Source organism: Benincasa hispida, chromosome 10 (genome assembly GCF_009727055.1).
Source record: "Benincasa hispida cultivar B227 chromosome 10, ASM972705v1, whole genome shotgun sequence".
Taxonomy (NCBI): Eukaryota; Viridiplantae; Streptophyta; class Magnoliopsida; order Cucurbitales; family Cucurbitaceae; genus Benincasa; species Benincasa hispida.
Window position 1 is genome coordinate 48756831 of NC_052358.1, and position 19201 is coordinate 48776031.

A 19201-nucleotide genomic window follows, 5' to 3' on the forward strand; every position below is an offset into this window, starting at 1 on the left:
GGTATAATACAAATAATGTTAATTTATTTAAAAAAGTGCAAAATATTTATTTACTAATTTAAATATATTTTTATAATTTTTTTAAGAAAAAAAAATACACTTTTGATCTTTGAGATTTGAGATTGATTTCCATTCGTTTAAAAGTTACTTTTTAGTCAATGAGGTCAGAAAAAAATTCTAAATGGTATCAAATTATGTAGTCTGTGTATATTACTAATATATATAATATTATATATATTATATTATATATATATATATTCTTTACTCTATAGGAGAGGGATGCCTATAGCATGCACCTAACAACTTAACCCCTATCAAATTACAACGAAGAGTTTCACAAAATAACCCAAAAGCTAAAAACTTTTCTTTGAATGACCTCTTCCTAGAAACTTATCTATGATTGATCTTTTGACCATGTGAAATACTAATTTACCCCAATTTAAAAACTCTTCAAACTGTACCGTTCATCTTCTTCCTTCAACGATTTCTTGAGCGATTCATTTAATATGTATTCAATGCAACACTAACATTCCACCAAATCATTTATTCCCAACTAATATTCTATTAGCATTGAATAACATTGATATCAAGAATGGAAAGTCACTCTTAGTTATTCATTTTCTATCGAACTCCCCATAAAGGTCTCCCATTGTTCTTTCAAAGTTTCAGTCCAACATCTTCATTGTCGATCGCATTCATCTTTGTTCATTTCATTGTGTCTTTGGGTATAGAGCAAGATTTGTTTGTCAGATCCAGAAAAGGAGAGAATGTAAGTGATATTCTACAGTATTTCTTGTCCTAGATTGCTTTCATAATAAGTGTCATTTAGTATTAAATGAATGGTCGTATAATAATATATAGACGATCGTTGATTACAATATAAATGATCGTTTAGTTAATATAAATGATCGTTTATATAACATATAAATGATCACTTAATATAATGTAAACAATCGTTTAGTATAATGTAAACGATCATTTATATAACATAAAAACGATCATTTCGTTTATATAATACTAAATGATCATTTCGTTTATATAATACTAAACGATCATTTAGTAATATATACGCGATCGCGTATACAATATTAAGCTAACACTTATAAATATCTGGGTGATGCTTATCAATTATTGGGCGATTTCTTAAAATTTGTTGGATATTGCTTAAAATTTGCTAATCTGATTGCAGATCAATGACACTACTTTGCATCTTTGTACAATTTAGTAGGGAATGGGACCAGTCCTGAAGCAATTATGTTGGAGGTCATATGGAAGGTTTGAAGGTCAGAAATGATATAACAGTCAGTGAATTAGTGAGTATTATGCACCAAGGATTGAATATTGATCCATATGTGTTTGATATACACATCAAATATTGTCACAATCTATTAGTCCAGCTCCTTGATTGACATAATCGATAATGAAGACCTTAGCTTTGTAGGATTTGGAATGACAATGTTTTGAGGACTCATGTTGCCTATTTGATGATTCGCCTTGTTCTCTCTTACCCTTCTCATGGTTAGTTTGAACCGACCTACGTGGTTCTAGCTCTATGACACGATGCTCAGTTACAAGTTGATCTATACGGGGTTAATCTGATGGAGAGTGTTCGTACTCCCCAACATGTTGGTCGGATTCATTGTGCCTCCCAAATGACTCATGAGTACCGAGAGAGTGTTCATGCCCCTCAACCTCCCCAATCCTTCTTTTTTCAATATCATGAATCACATCAAGTCCTTCCAATCGGTCCTCTTTGTACCTTAACTCCTCTGCGCTCGGTACAAGTCTCGTCACAAACATAATCTGTACATAAGCGAACGAGCAAGTCAAAATGCATGAAACTATGATAGATGCCAAGAATTACTAAGCGATCAGTTACTTACTTTTTTTTTTTGTTGTAAAACATTCTTACTCAATGATTTATAAGATGAAGTACAAGAACAAGTCCATCTAAGAATTCTAAGAATTGCAGCCTTGCTGACTTTGGTGGCTATGAACTTGATGTGTATAAAATTTCGTAAGCCTAAACCTATAATGTGGGAGCTTTATTATAACACACAAATTCAATGTGATTAAAATGAAGTGGAAAAGAAAGTACATACCTAGAGTGCAAGTGTAAATCCCTTTATATAGTAATACGAGGTATGATGAGCATTTTTTGCTTTCTTTGTCTTATATGCCTCATTCTTTCTGCGCATGATAGTCTTCATGCTATTCAATATATGTTTAAAAAAGATGGATGATCAGTCATAATTGTAGGAATGTATCAGCAACAACGGAAGCAACAAGGATCATTTAAGCACTATAATTCATTAATTTTAGCAAAATATAAAACATGCTCTTGCAGAAAACAAGTGAGTTTCATGATATACCCTTGTAGAACCTCTTCCAAGCTCGATCTCCAGCTGCAATCTTCTCTGAATTTTGTTGTAGACCATCTCACTCTTCCCCACTATTCTCTTGGTGCTCTAGATTAAGTTGTGGGACTCAAAACAAGCTTGAATCAAAGGATTAAGGAGAATTTCTCATAGCAGCAATCTTGGTGAAGAACACTTTATTCATCACGAATTTTCTCTAAAATTCTCTCTTGATTGCATGCTCGAATTTCACTCCAAACTCTTCATTATATTGCAGCCATCATGCAAGGAAGAGAGTTGCATGAGTTGCAGCTCATGCTTGGAGTAACACAAGGCGATAGTAATGGCTTTTATGTGAGCAAGTAGATGATGGATAATGGAAAACCATGTTTTTCCATTTGTTTTTTTAATTTTCCAATTTAATCTCAAAATCAAAATTTGATATTTAAAAACTGAAAAATAAAATTAATTTCATAAATTAATTTTTAAATAAAACTTAATTAATTTAATATCAAATGTTAAATTAATTTTAACACACATCCATCTTTATATATTTAAATCATATTTAAATATAAATTCTTATATTCTATTTAATTCTCAAATTAAACACGTAATTATATCTCATATAATTATTAATTCCCTTAATTCTAATTTGAACGTTTCAAATCAACTTATCACGCTATTCTAGAGCTAGTCCGTTACGAGCTAGTAGGGGACCTCGCAGACCTATAGATCATGGGCTCCAACGATCCGAGATAAATTGGCTAAACTCATTAGACCAAATTAATCCTCATTCGTTAACTAATGGATCACTCTAGTAAAGCCCATAGCTGCACTTCCCTCACTGTAGATATATTATGTCCACACGATTTAACCATAATCAACAAGTCGACCCTTCACAGGTTGTTCGTAATAATGGTTGGGTCAAATATTTGTTTTACCCTCGAGATTACATCTTATTTCTTAAGTTTCCACTGATCCTCTAATGATCAACTAGTTTGTGATCCAATCACTAAACCAAACTCTCTCAGTTCAGTAAGAAGGTGGGCTCCTTGTTCAAGACCTGAATTCAATACTTGAGAGAACAACTTTTCTCCTATCCCTAAATAGGGTAGGCGTGAACTCTGTCTTGCACCTTATGTCCTCAACTATCTATTAGCTTTTACCCCTGAAATGGGAGTCTTATTGAGCAGGCGTAGTTGAGCCAACCCCCACCTATGCAAATCTAAGGGTAATCCCGAATAAATAGGAGTTCATAGTTAGCTTAGGATTAAGATCGAGTTACCTAGGTCATCTAGGTGAAATAGTCAGTCTTATACAGTAAACATCGTTATAAAGTAAGAGTGACTTATTTCTTGGTCCGATCTTATGCAAACTCATTGCATAGGACGCCCCTACTCCTCATGTCATAACATATACGAATTAGGATCACATCGTATGTAGCATTTTACAACTCTTTGTAACAACTACAGAGTAGACCGCATCCGGTGTTACCAGAATAAGGTACCCAACCTTATTCAACCTTATTCATGTACCATAGATCATTTTGATTATTTACTCGAACTTGATCCATTCTTATGTCTCCACATATAGTTCAAGTACTCATGCAATAGTCATAGGTCTTAGTTTATTGGATTTAGACATTCATACAATTTATAAAATCAATAAATAAGTTTATTGATTGTAGAAAATATTTATCATTTTACAAACTGCGAGTTTTAGGACATAAAACCCAACAATAATGTCTAAAGGCTTCAGGATCATCGACAATCCCAAATATCTTCACATCGAATTGGATTTTCTTATATTTTCAATCATCACCGTTTCGATGAATACTGCCAATGCAACCTTGACGACATTTTCATCATTTGTAAAAGTGAAATTCTCGAATGCAGTGTCCAAATCTTTGTAAGAACTATTCTTATCATTTAGGTCCTTCGGTCAAAAATGAGTTATTGCAGTCACTCACCGCTTGTTTCTTTTTCTACTATGTCCTTGGTCAGCCACAACCTAGTTATCAAATTAAAATTATATTGGGAGAATGTTATCTTCTTCTCCTGTATGTTGAATGATATAACATCTGGGTTCACATCCATTACCTCTTTTAATAGAAAATGGTAGAAAAGTTGCACATTAAATACAAGATCTACGTCTAACAGTGGATTAAAGGTCATTTTCCTATACATTCTCATCTGCTTTTTTGTCAACTTATTCTTAATCACCAATGTAGTTTTGTGCACTTGGCAAGACCCTGTAGCAATAAATATTTCTCAGCAGGGAAGACCATCTTAGCAATCTGTAACAAATATATACGTTACCACAATAAGTAAATGATCGATTAAGAAAAACTAAGCAATTGCCTCACAAAAACTAAACGATTGCATAACAAAGAACTAAATGGTTGCATCACAAAAACAAAAAATCGCCTAAAAAAACTAAACGATAGTGTAACAAAAAACTAAACAATCGCATAATAAAAAACTAAATGATCGCATAACAAAGAACTAAACGATCGTGTAGCAAAAAACTAAACGATCGCATACCAAAAAAACTAAACGATCGTGTAGCCGAAACTAAATGATTGCACATCTTTATCAAAATGATAGTTTAAGTTTCTCTAACTGATCATTTAGAAAATAATAAACTCTCACATAGGATTATCTAAATGATTGATTATGAACGAATACACGATCATTTAACAAAAGTTGAGAGATCATTTAACAAAAGATAGCTGCAAATCCTAAACTATGCGAACCCTAAACTGTGAAAGCTCGAATATCAACATGAATTGAGGAAATGAGTCACATACCTTTCAGATCACAACAAGGATGGAAAATATGTAGAAACGACCGACGAGAAGGTGGCCAAATGCTTGGATGAAGATGAGAGACAGCGAGAGAAAATGGGAGAAACCTGAGAGAAATAGCACAATGAGAGAGGTAAGTGAAAATTGTGATTGATCCTTCTAAAGTATTTGTAAAGGCGTCTCAAGAGTTTTTAAAATTGAGAGTAAAATTGGTATTTTACATGGGTAAAAGGTCAGTCATAGATAAGTTTTTAGGAAGAGGTCATTCATAGAAAAGTTTTTTGTTTTTGGGTCATTTTGTGAAATTTTCCAATTACAATAATCCTCTTTAAACGAAGATGATATCTAGCTAGGTGAAAGAAACAAACATCGAATGCTTTCCGAAAGGTTCGCATTGAGCCCGACCATGGGCAACATAATTAATTTGAAGAATAGGAAAAAAGAACCTGTATAAATTGGAGAACAATACTCTTAATATCATAGATCCATGTATAAAATATTCGAAAGGATGCCAATCTCTTTGTTTAGCATATAAATAGGGATTAAGGAGAAGACAATCTAAATGAATGGCAACTTGTCGATAACCCAACCGTTAAATTGGACAAAGACCTTCCAACAAAGCACAAGCTTTGACACATAAAAGGCTATAAACCAACTTCATGAAAATCGAAGATTAGTACAAGGTTGTTAATTAGTGAGACAGAACATGTATTAAAATGAAATTTTAATGAATCGTGTATCGAAACTTACCGTAGATCGTAAGTTTCAATTTGATACATTATATTGAAATATAAATATAAATGATAAAGCAAAACATAGAAAATAAATAGTTAAATATTAGGGAAAGATACCTTTTTGGACCCTAAGTTTTCAAGAATGTGTACATTTGATCCTAATGTTTCAAATTGGTCACTTTAGTCCCTCAGTTTACAAAAATAGGTTTAAAAGGTCCATCCAGCTAATAAATTTATTAAGTTTAAACATAATGTTGACTAAATGGATGATGTGGCAAAATGAGTTGGAATTTTTTTTAATGGTTCCTTCACCTTTTTTTTTTCTCTCTCTTCTTTATCTCTCATGCTCTCCCTCCTCCCTCTCCATCTTATCTCTTTCAGTTAGGGTTGAATCTAATCTTGGAGGCAACTTATCCCATAATCAGAGCTGTTGTTTTGGGAGACTTGGATTATTCTACAGATTTCCCCTAGTGGGGCGTCTTCATTAATTTTGCATGTGAGAAGAGATGCTAACCAAATAAATTTTAGCTAAACAGGCCATTTTATGAAACTAATTTTTCCAGAATATTGCACATCTTTTAGCTAAACCAGCTATTTTATGTTCTAATCCAATATAATATTTTGGGATCAGTTGTCGTTCAATTGGCTGGTTTTCCATCCATGGGGCAAGTATTTTATTTTATTTTTTTTTCTAATTTGATGAAAATGTAGTTTCTCTAAAATAAAAAGTGATATTAAAATTTGGAGGAAGTCCTATAAGTTATATTTGGGTTGAAAAATAACATAAACTAAAGAGAAGATGGCGAGGGAGGAGAGAAAAAGGAAGAGAAGAGATAGGAGAGAGAAATGAAGGAACCATTAAAAATTATTTTTTCCAACTCGTTTTACCACATCATTTATTTAGTCAACATGATGTTTAATATTAATAAATTTATTAGCTTGAGGAACCTTTTAAATTTATTCTTGAAAAATGTCTTCTTAAATGATCCATTTGAAATATTAGGGAGCAAATATATACATTATTGAAAACTCAAGGACCAAAAAGATATATATTTTTTTAAATTTTAAAAAAATTCAAAATATTGGACTTGATTGCCATTTGCCTTCTTATTACAGGAGAACTTTTAAAGGGTCCAAATTAATGAAGTTATTTACACATCTTAAGAGACGAAAAAACAACTGGCTAACATTAAATAAAAAAACCGAACAGTCACTTTATCATGAATATGTGTTTAGTTAGAATGAGGCATTGTTTAAATAGTATTTTAAATGTTTATTCATTTCCAATCAGAGTCTTTTCAGTTTCCTCATTATTATTATTATTACTTTTTAATTCTCTTTCTTCTTCAACCCTCCTCAACTTCTGGAGACAAAACTCTATGGAGAAGCACATACGAAATATATAAATATATATACATATAATTTTGACAAAAAAATTTCCTATTTCCAATAAAACTTCTCCCCCACGTCTCTTCAGTTTCGGTTCCTTTCATCTTCAATCGATGGTAGACGCAGAAGAGGGCTTTTTTCCTTCATTCTTCTTCTTTCTTCTTCATTCAATCGGTGACCAGCGATCAATGACACGACCAACGGAGTACCGATGGCCAATGGAGGTTTATCTTTAATCTCGATTATCGAATCCCAACGGAGTTTTATTTTGAACTCGAGTAAGGAAACGACAGACGAGGGTTTTTCCCGCCACCCCCTCATATTCATTATTTTGTTCATCTTCTCCTCTGTATTATTTTTGCCACCCCTCTCATATTCATTATTAACAAATGGAGAGAAAAGGTATGTGGAAATACTTTCTTATTACTTTCACTTATGTATTTACATACTCCAAGTTCCTTTTATAGAAGAACTTGTTAGTTTGCTTGACTAACTAACAGCTGGAAAATACAAACAAACTCAAACAGAATCATAACTGTTGTAACAAATAAATTGTTATAACAGAATGTAACAAAGAAATTGTTGTAACTAATAAACAGAATGTAACTGTTTTACTGTTGATACTCCCTCTCAAGTTGGACGATGAATGTCAATGATGCCCAACTTGGATACTAGTTTAGATAAAACAGATGTAGGCAATGCTTTAGTGAACATGTCTGCGAGTTGTTGACTAGATTGGATAGGGAGAACCTTAAGGAACCCATCAGCTATCTTATCCCGAACAAATTGACAATCAATTTATATGTGTTTTGTCCTCTCATGAAACATTGGATTAGAGGCAATGGCAATAGCAGCTTGATTGTCACAGAATACAGTAGTGGGCATTAGGATCTTAACCTGAAGATCTTTGAGGAGTTGAGAGATCCACATTAATTCACTAGTAACTGAGGCTAGTGCCCTGTACTCCGCTTCTGCAGAAGATCTAGAAACGGTGGCTTGTTTATTTGATTTCCATGATATGATAGATGCCCCTAGGAATATGCAGAAACCAGTAATGGATCTTCTAGTATCAGAACATGATCCCCAATCAACATCCACAAAGGCTTTTAAATGAAAGGAAGTGATAGGGCTGATTAAAATGCCTTGTCCAGGAGACCATTTTAGGTACCTGAGTAAGTGATGAGTGGCATTTAAGTGAGCTTTAGTGGGGCTGTGGATGAATTGGCTTAGCCGATGAACAGCAAAGCATATGTGTGGCCGAGATATTTGAAGATATATAAGCCTGCCAATCAGTCTCCTACAACATGTGATGTCATTTGCCTTTAGAAGCTCTCCTTCATTCTTTGATAGTTTCAAATTGGGATCCATAGGAGTTTTAACTGGTTTAGCTTTAAGAAATCTAGTATCCTCAAGTATTTGGAGGCAATATTTTCTTTGGGAAATCATGATCTCTTGTTGAGATCTGGATAATTCTAATCCCAGAAAATATTTCGCATGGCCTAAATCCTTGAGTTTGAAATGTCCTTTAAGGACTTCTTTGACTGAGCTGATTATTTGAGAGGATGGTCCAGTTAGTAATATGTCATCTACATATACCAACAATGCTACAAAATCATGTCCATGTCCTCAGGTAAAAAGAGAATAATTAGACTTGGATTGATGAAAGCCATGTGAAGATAGAACAGCTGTAAACTTGAGAAACCATTGTCTCGAGGCTTGTTTTAGCCCATATATAGATTTGTTAAGTTTGCAGGCTAGTTTCTCACCTTTCCATGGTACTTGTGAGGTTTGATAACCCAATGGCAAAGACATATGCACTTCTTCAAACAAATCACCATTTAGAAAGACATTATTGATGTCTATTTGAGTGAGTGACCAATTGTAGGATGCAGCAAGGGCGAAAAAGACTTTAACAGTGACAATTTTGGCGACAAGTGAGAAGGTGTCTAAGAAATCTATTCCTTCTTGTTGATTGTAGCCTTTTGCTACAAGTCTCGCCTTATATCTGTCAACTGTTCCATCTTGTTTGTACTTGACTTTGTAAACCCATTTACTGTCTACGGTATGATGATTCTTTGGAAGAGAGGCAAAAGTCCATGTATTAGTTCGTTCCATGGCTTCTATTTCCGCTACCATAGCCTTCTTCCAAATCTGGTGGTTCGTGGCTTGATGGTAATAGGTGGGTTCATAGATGGAAGTGACATTTAGGATGTATGTCTTATGGTTTTGGTTGTAAGTATTATATGAGAGGTATTTGTGAAGAGGAAAGGGTGATTTTCTGTGGGACGTGAGGTTATAATGAAAGTCTTTTAGGTAGGAGGGTGGGTAATATGCTCTCAATGACCTTCTTGGGGCTATGGGAATGGTTGTTTGGGTGTTATGATTGGTTTCTTCTGAGATTTCAATATGAGGTTGTGAATCATCAATGTCGTGGTTATCCTCACATAAGCTTTCTAAGGTATTAACAATAAGATTTTCAGTAATACCTTTGTTTTCAAAGTGATCAAATAGTGGGCTTGGTATGACAAACTGATCAATAAAATCATGTGAAATGGGCTTATTGTCTTCTTTGACAGACTGGAATAGGAATCTTTCTTCAAAGAATAAGACATCCCTGGAGATAAAAAAAATGTCATTTTAGTCATATCATATAGCTTATAGCCCTTTATACCTGATGGATATCCCATGAAGACACATGGTCTTGCTCTTTGATCGAATTTAGACCTGTTGACTGTTGGTGTAGAAGCATAGACAAGGCATCCGAATGTCTTTATGAAGCCATAGTCAACAGTTTTGTTAAACAAAACAGCATAGGGAGTGCTATTGGATAGTAAAACCATAGGTGTTTTGTTGATTAAGTATGCTGCAGTGAGGACACATTCTCCCCAAAAAGTGAGAGGAACATTGGACTGAAACATTAGGGCTCTTGCAACGTTGAGGAGGTGTTGATGTTTCCTTTCAACCACTGAATTCTGTTGAGCAGTATATGCACAAGAGAACTGATGAGTAGTTCCTGTTTTGGCAAAAAATTCTCTAAAATTTAATTCAGGAGCATTATCAGAACGAAAACTTTTGATTTTCTTTGAGAATTGAGTCTCAACAAGTTTGAAGAAACTGGGAATGACTTGTAGAATGTCACTTTTATTTTCCAAGAGATGTATCCATGTGTACCTTGATTTATCATCAACAATGGTGGCAAAGTAAGTGTGACCTGCATATGTTCGAGTTTTAAAGGGACCCCATATATCACAGTGCACAAGGTCAAAAATATTCTCAGCAACATTATTTAAGGCAGGAAATGAAAGACACTTTTGTTTAGCTAAAGGACAAATGTGGCAGAATTGTTTACAATTTGAGAAATCAGAAATCTCTATAATCTTTGACAATTCTTTTATTCTACTAATAGAGGGGTGTCCCATACGATTATGCCAAGTAGTTACAGAAGCTTTACACAAAAACACAGCATATTCAATAGGCCAGTCAGCAGATTCAATAGACAAGTCTTTATTCTTTTCATCATTTACTTTGAGTAAGTATACGTCACTGATTAGTTCAGCCCTCCCAATCGTTCTCGAAATTGACTTGTCCTGAATGATACAATTGGTGTTAGTAAAGGATATAGAATATCTTCCATCCTTAAGTAAAGCACTCATTGATAGCAGGTTGTATTTGAAATCAGGAATGTATAGAACATTCTTCAATATCAACTTTTTACTATTAGAATGTCCCCTACATACTCAACCTTCAAACGAGCTTTAGTTGGTAGTATAACTAACATATTTTGTGTGCTTTGTAGTTCTTTAAACATAGATTTATCATGGCATATATAAGAAGAGGCTCCAGAATCAATGATCCAACAAGAATTGATGAGTGAAGTAGAAAGACATGTACCTGCTATGTGGGTAGTATCTGCCTTAGGGATCTCATTAATTTGTTGAGTATTCAAGTGTGTTTACAACATGTTCAAGAGCTGTGAGTATTGATCATTATTCAGGCTGGCAAAGAAGGCAGACTAATTGCTCTTAGGAGATTCTATTGGCTTTTCATTACTAGTTTGCATAGAGTTCTGCGACCTTTGTTGATGGACTGAATTGTTATTTGCTAGTCTATGCCCTGATGGATAACCATGTAGTCTATAAAATTTGTCAGAAATATGACCTCTATATCCACAGTTGGTGCATATTGGCCGAGTATCTTTCTTCTTAGATTTCTCAGATGTAAACCTTTTCTCAGCATTAGCCATTAGAGTTATACTTTCAATTGTAGATGTGGATCCAATGGATCTTTGCCTTTCTTCTTGGATGATAAGAGAGAATACCTTGTTTATTGTTGGTAGAGGGTCGATCAATAGAATTTGTGCTCTGATTTGTGCATATGACTCGTTTAAGCCCATAAGGAATGTCATTACAAATTTTGCATTCAAGAATTCTATCATCTTCTTTGACCCTTGCCAAGTACATTCATCCGTTGGTCTGTATTCAACAAGTTCTTTGCCATATCGTAGTGATTTTTACGTAATATACTTCCACTGAAAGGTTTCCTTGAGTAGTAGTTACAAGATCCTTTCTCAACTGGTATATATGTGGCCCATTGGACTGACGGTACCTTTCTTTTAATTCATTCCATATCTCTTTGACGCTTCCCCTGTAAACTAAGCTGGCAACAATTTCTTTTGAGACTGAGTTGATAATCCATGAGGTTATCACATCATTATTACATCTCCATGCTGATTGTAAGCTTCCTTCTGATGGTTTTTCAATAGTTCCAGTAATAAAACCAATCTTGTTCTTCCCTGATAATGCAAGTTTCATTGCTCTGCTCCATGAAGAGTAGTTGCTTGATCCTGCAAGTGGTGTAGGTACCAGATTGGTGGTTAGGATGATTGAATGATGAAGGATGAAAGGATTCATTTGGGCGTCGAGTTCCAAAGAGTTTCCGGATGTTGAACTCTTTGATGTCGTCATGATAGGACTGCACGAGGGTAATGGCGTTCGGGTGGGTTTTTTAATTTTCTCTCTTGCGGAAATGCTCTAATACCATAACAAATGGAGAGAAAAGGTATGTGGAAATACTTTCTTATTACTTTCACTTATGTATTTACATACTTCAAGTTCCTTTTATAGAAGAACTTGTTAGTTTGCTTGACTAACTAACAGCTAGAAAATACAAACAAACTCAAACAGAATCATAACTATTGTAACAAATAAATTGTTATAACAAAATGTAACAAAGAAATTGTTGTAACTAATAAACAGAATGTAACGATTTTACTGTTGATAATTATTTTATTCATCATATTCTTCCTCATTAAATAAAACACAATATTGTTCATGATATACACGATTCTAAAACACAATATTGTTCACTAAATAAACATGAATATATTGAATATATTTAATAATATGATAAAGACAAAAAAATAGAATAAACCAAAACGAGTAATTCCAAATTTATATAAAAATAAAAGTTCAGAGGTCTAAAAAATAAATACTAGTAATGTTGTATCTGCTAATATAGAAAAAAAAAACATTGAACAATTTAAGCTTAAAAAACCAACCAAGCAACTATTGTGAAATATGATATTTGCACGTCCTTCGATTGAGCCCAATCCTTCCACAACGACTGCATTTCACACTCTTCTTAAACTCAATCTAAGAAAGGATTCTTAACTTCTCTAGTCTATCAACTGGATGCTTGACATTAGGAGGTAGAATATTTATCGATCTTACTTCTTTATGTATGTGCCAACGACATGGATCACCTAAAGGATGGATGAAGTCTTTGTATATTGAAGAAAGATCATTGTTAAGATAATATGGTGAAACATAATCCTTAATTGATAAGTGCTTCTTACTCAATAAAACACATGCATGGGGGTACGAAATTTGCAAAATACCCCACATCCTGCAACTAAAGCTTCGAGAAGGCAGGTGCACATCATGTTGAATGGTTCCATCTATCACTTGATATTGAATGTCGTTTATTGGAAAAACCTGCAAATAATGACAAATATTACTATAGTTATCTGACATATAGTGGAGTATATACAATAAATACTTACACGCATTGATCTGCCTTGACCAATTTGTTCTCTTAAATGGTTCTTTGCTGTTTTGGTAAACTCAGTCACTTGATATTCTGCTTCATTCCTCCTATCATAGAACCATCGTTGCATAATCATCCTTAAAACATCAAGCATCAAAGAAATCGATAAATCTGTAGCATTCAAAATGACAGAATTTAGGCTTTCAGACATGTTTATCGTCATTATGTTATATCTTCTATGAGGACAGAAGGCACAAGACAATTTTTTCAAAACCAATGCTTTGTAACTCATCTTGTATGCCTTGTGCACTAGACTCTGATAATCACGTTTGAACTTCAAAATCTACAACATTGAAACCTTTTGTACATGAAATAAATCTGGAATCTATGAGCTTCTCCTTATATCAGACTTCATATTCCATAATAGATGCAAAATACACATACAAGGGAATACATTAGGAAATATCAACTCAACTGCATTTATTATACTCTTGTGCCTATCCGAGACGATCACAACATTGTTCCGATCTCCAATATTTTTTTTAAGTGGCTCATAAACCACTGCCATGAACTATCATTCTCAAAATCAACAACACAAAACACCAAGGAAAATATTTGATCATTAGCATCTAGGGCGCAAGCTATCGAAAGGGTCCTACCATACTTGTTCTTCAAAGTAGTACCATCAGCTGGTATAACAGGACGACAATGTTTCTAACCCAAAACACAAACATATAATTCCATGAAGAAAAATAAAAAACATCCATGATCATCAAGTTTATAGCCAATAATAGAACCTACAAATATATCATATACACTATAGTATATTAAGAGTATACGATAAAAACTATGGAATATATAAAGACAACTATAGTATATTAAGAATATATCAAGGTTTTGCACAGCCAACTGAAAAGGTGATCTTCGAATTTCATTCACAGTAGCTTCTCGAGCACGCAAACTTTTTTGTAAGTTATGTCCAATCCATGCTGAATCCGAATATAATTAACTATAGCTTTAGGTGTGATCGAATGATTACCATCAATGCTAATCTTCTTCTTGATGCACTCCTTAATAATAGAAAATGATACTTGTCTATGGTCAGTCAACACAATATCCAAAGAGCATAAATGCTCATGATCAAAACTTGTAGTTATCCACGTAAAATTCCCACTATCTCCAATTGAACAACCACGAAGTAGCTATTTACTTTCATCGACAAGACAACTTAGTACCAAAACTTGCTTATTTGATTTAACAGTCTGGTATTGAAAGTTATCTCTAATTGCAATTGCTCGAATAATATTCAACAACAAATCTTTCAAAGGAAACATATCATCAATCTTGGAAATTAAGGGAAATCTTCGAAAAATCAATCGTTTCGTAATAATGACTTTAATCATCATTAATATTACTCATAACTTCATTGAGAGATATATTATCCAAAACTATTGATAGGTTATTTGAAAAAAATAACAATCTATTAGCAAAATTTTTCAACACCACTAGACACCATTGGAAATTAGGTAGAACAACCATCTAACGTCATTATTTTCTAAGTTCCAAATCATTCTTCATAAAATCATTTGATCCAACACACGCAAAAATCTCAACATTACTACAATTACCTACACTGCCTATCTTATCAACTACTAATTCTTGAAACTCAACAAATGACATTTGATGATGAAAATCTATTTCAGCTACTTTGTAATTAATATAATTAACTCTCTTGTTCCCTTAAAAAATTATCTCTTTTGTTGAAACAATTGTCATATAAAATTGGAACAGTAAGAGTACCTATACAATGCGGTACATAATAAACCATAGATATAGAATGATTTTTTAAATAACTCATATATCTTATATATCTCAGTATACAAACAATTACAACAACAAATTAAATATATACCTTTGTATATAAAATTTGAACAATAAGATTTCCTATAAAAGGCAGTACATAAAAATCATATATACAAACTGATTTTTAAAATAACTCATATCATATATATCTCAGTATACAAACAGATACACTAAAAAATTCAACATATACCTCATTGTATAAAATTTGAACTGTAAGAGTTCCTATAAAAGGTAGTACATAAAAAACCATATATACAAACTGATTTTCAAAATAACTCATATATTACATATATATATATCAGTATACAAACAAATGTAACAACTTTAATATATACCTCAGTATATAAAATTTGAACAGTAAGATTTTCTATAAAATGCAGAACATAAAAATCATATATGAAAACTAATTTATAAAATAACTCATATATCATATACATCTTAGTATATAAATAGATACAACAACAAATTCAATATATACCTCAGTATATAAAACTTGAACAGTAAGAGTTCCTATAAAAGACAGTACATAAAAAATCATACATACATACTGATTTTTAAAATAATATATTATTATATTAATATATATATATATATTATATATATACAAAATAAATATAACAAATAAAATCAATATATACCTCAATATATAGTAAAAAAAATAATAGAATACACAAACTGTACAATGTATACACAATATATACCTCAGTATACAGTAAAAAAATAACAGAATTACAAATAGTACAATGTATACACAACATTTGAACATTTCCAACTAACCCATTTCAATACCGAGGAAGAACGTGCAAAAAGCTTATTGAATCTGCAAAACAAATTGAAAAATAAATAAAAATTGAAAAAATGAAATGCATAAGAAATATATAAAGTTTACGGTGGGAAGAAAATAAAGGAGAAACAAACTGAAAAAAGAAAAATTGCATGAAAAAGGATAATGGAAGAAGAAGGGAATGCATGCAGGAAACAAAATGCATGAAAAAAAACGGAATTAAAAGACGAAAAAATGAAGAAAAAAAAAAGGAAAAAAATGTGAAAAAAACGAAGATGAAAAGGAGGGGAGTGAGAGAAATAATGCATGGAGACAACGAAGACAACGAAAAAAAGAAAATGTATGAAATAATCGGCTAATAGAGAAAAACACACACTTTTTTTTTTTTGCCAAAGGAGAGAGATGAAGAGAGCAAAAACAAGAATCATTAAAAAGAGTTTTTTTTTACACAAAGAAACAATTAAAAATAAATTAGAATATGAAATTTCAATCTTAGGCACATTAATCAACATATAAAGTACAAGAAAAAGTGGCTCAAATCATAATTACACGCAAACCAATGATAAAAAAAGGGAAATAGCTACACGCAATACAATGATGAAAAATGAAATTGTAAAAATAAAGAAAAATGGTAAATTTGTCCAAAAAAAAAAGATATTCATTGAAATAATACAAAAGAAAAGACATTTTTGAAAAATACGATCAAAAGATGATTTTTTATATAAAAATCTCTATATAATATATGTTTTCTTATCGAGAGTTAGGGCGACTGCTAATTAAAAGGAAAAAAAGTGCAAATCGACGACACAAAAATTAAACAGTGATGACAATTTGAAGCAATAGATCTTCATCGTGTGAGTTTGACATCGGTAGTGAAAAGAAAAATACATAGAGTTTTTCTTTAGTATTTCTCTTTATTGTTAATTCCAAGATATCAAGTTGTGGTATAGGGAATCAAATAGTTCATGTTGGACTATTTGAGGAGAGATTTGTAGTGCGGGTTTTGAACCATTACAATCTTCATCATAGTACTTGCAGTTGCAGAAGGTTGGACGCAGTCCCGAGTTTGGGGCGAACCAATATATTTTTTTGCATCTTTCTCTTTTTCCTCCTTTTTAATATTTGATTTTTTTTTTTTTTTTTTTGGCAATTTTATGATCATTACTCTGTTTGGCTCTAACTTGTAGAATTGAGAATTTTAGATATAATTTAGTTTTCGCATTTATTTATATTTTAGTATAAATTCCCAACACCATCATCCCTACTTCCTTTTTGTTCTTCTTCTCCTCTAGCTGACAAGGGATGTTCTTTTGCATTGTTGTCGACCTATTCACAAAGTTTTCTTCTCGGACTAACAACCGACAACACCTAAACATAGTGTTACCGTGGTATTTTTCATTCTTATAAGTTTTTGGCTTATTGATTCTTGAATCGCAACGTTGCGATTCATGACGATCTGTGCGATTCAAGATCTTGAATCGTACTATACTTCTCATTTCCAATTCAAATCCACGAGTTGAATAGTTTTTTCTTAGTTTCATTTTGAATCATACGATACAAATTCGTATGATTTTAATAATCTTGGATTAGTGTATTTTCAATATGTATCTATATAGTGGTTAGGAGAGAGTAGACAGATTTTAAATTTGCATCCAATCATAGTTTGAATAATTCTTTTTTGGAAAATTATAAAAGTCAGTATGGTAGTAGTTACAATTATACCCTTAAGCTTTTAATTTTAAAAGTTAAGCCCTCAAACTTAAATGAGTATTAAAATTAGGTTAAATTAGACTATTAAACTTACATAATTGTATAAATGTTAACATTTGTATAAGTTTAAAGTTCAATTTCTATCATTATTTTAAGCTTCAGAGTCTAATTTTAATATTTGTATAAGTTTAAAGGTCCAACTTTTTACCATCAAATGTTTGAAGGTATAATTGCAACTATAACCATATTTGATGTGGTTTTTGCAATTTGCACCTTTTTTTTTCTTTCCCTTTCTCTCTCAACATTTGCTTTAGAAAAAAAAAAATTCAAACTTTACAGAAAATATCAGCAGCACATGAAGAATCAAGAAACTCCTCCACACACCAACCGGGCAAACTCTCCAAATACTCTGAAATACTGCTTCTCGTAAACGATTCCCCATTTTCTTCAACCTCCAATTTCCCAACATTCAATGGCTGTCGCGGTAATTCCTCCATTTTAGCCCTCTTTTTCGAGCACTTCTTCAACAACCCAATTTCACCTTCAATTTCTTTGCCGCCGCCTGAGACGGAGGAGGAGGAGGAGGAAGAAGAAGTAGAAGTCGCCGGCGACGGCGAGACCTTCACGCCAGTGAGAAGAAACCGGCTGTGCTTCTGGGTGTGATCGCTGATGCTGTGAATTGAGATGTCGCATTCTCTACAGAGGATTGCTCTGTCTTCGCGACAGAACAGAAACGCTCGCCGGACCTGGCATATATCGCACAACGGCAACGAATCGACGGCGGCGGCGGTGGATTGGAGGAGAGAGAAGCGGTTGTGTTTCCCGGCGAGCTTGTTAGCACGGTGGACGTGGCGGTCACAGGCGGCGCAGAGGGCGGCTTCATCGGAGGGGCAAAAAACAGAGGCTTCTTCTTTGTCGCAAACATCACAACGGATCTTCATTTCTTTTTTCTTTTTCCTTCAGTTTTTCTCGATCTCAAGAATAAAGAATCGAGAAATATATATAGAGAGTTGAAAAATATTGAGTGCATCCTCAAATCATAAATTATGACACCGAAGAATTATTTAAATATTTTATTTATGAAAAATACTTGAGTGAATCTTGGATACACCAAACTTTGTATAATCTACTAAATATTCAATCACATGTTATTATGTGATTTTTTTTTTAATAATTTTTTTTCAAGTTACATCCAATATTATTTTTCTTTTNAAATACCTCTTGGTTTCTCTATTTTCACTAATATCAGTGACTATTTACAATTTAGCCATCATTTATGTCATATATATATATATATTCTCTCTTTTTACTATAATAATAAATCTGAATGGAGGTAGTGTGAAATTTTTTTCTCATGTAATAGTATTGTTAGGTCGTACCTAATCTTTATGCATCACTTTCAAATATAAAAGAAAAAATATTAAATGAAAATAACTTTTTTAAAAAAGAAAAGTTTGTTATGCATGAATATGTAATTAAGTATTTAAGTGAGCTATTTAGAAGGGATGCAACC

General features: G+C 32.8%; 1 protein-coding gene across 1 annotated transcript; it reads right to left on the reverse strand.

Moving 5' to 3' along the window:
- Positions 1-18014: 18014 nt before the first annotated feature.
- LOC120089126 (B-box zinc finger protein 21-like) lies at positions 18015-18629 on the reverse strand. Its single transcript, XM_039046544.1, has one exon. The coding sequence runs from the start codon at positions 18627-18629 to the stop codon at positions 18015-18017; it is 615 nt and encodes a 204-aa protein (XP_038902472.1).
- Positions 18630-19201: the final 572 nt, after the last annotated feature.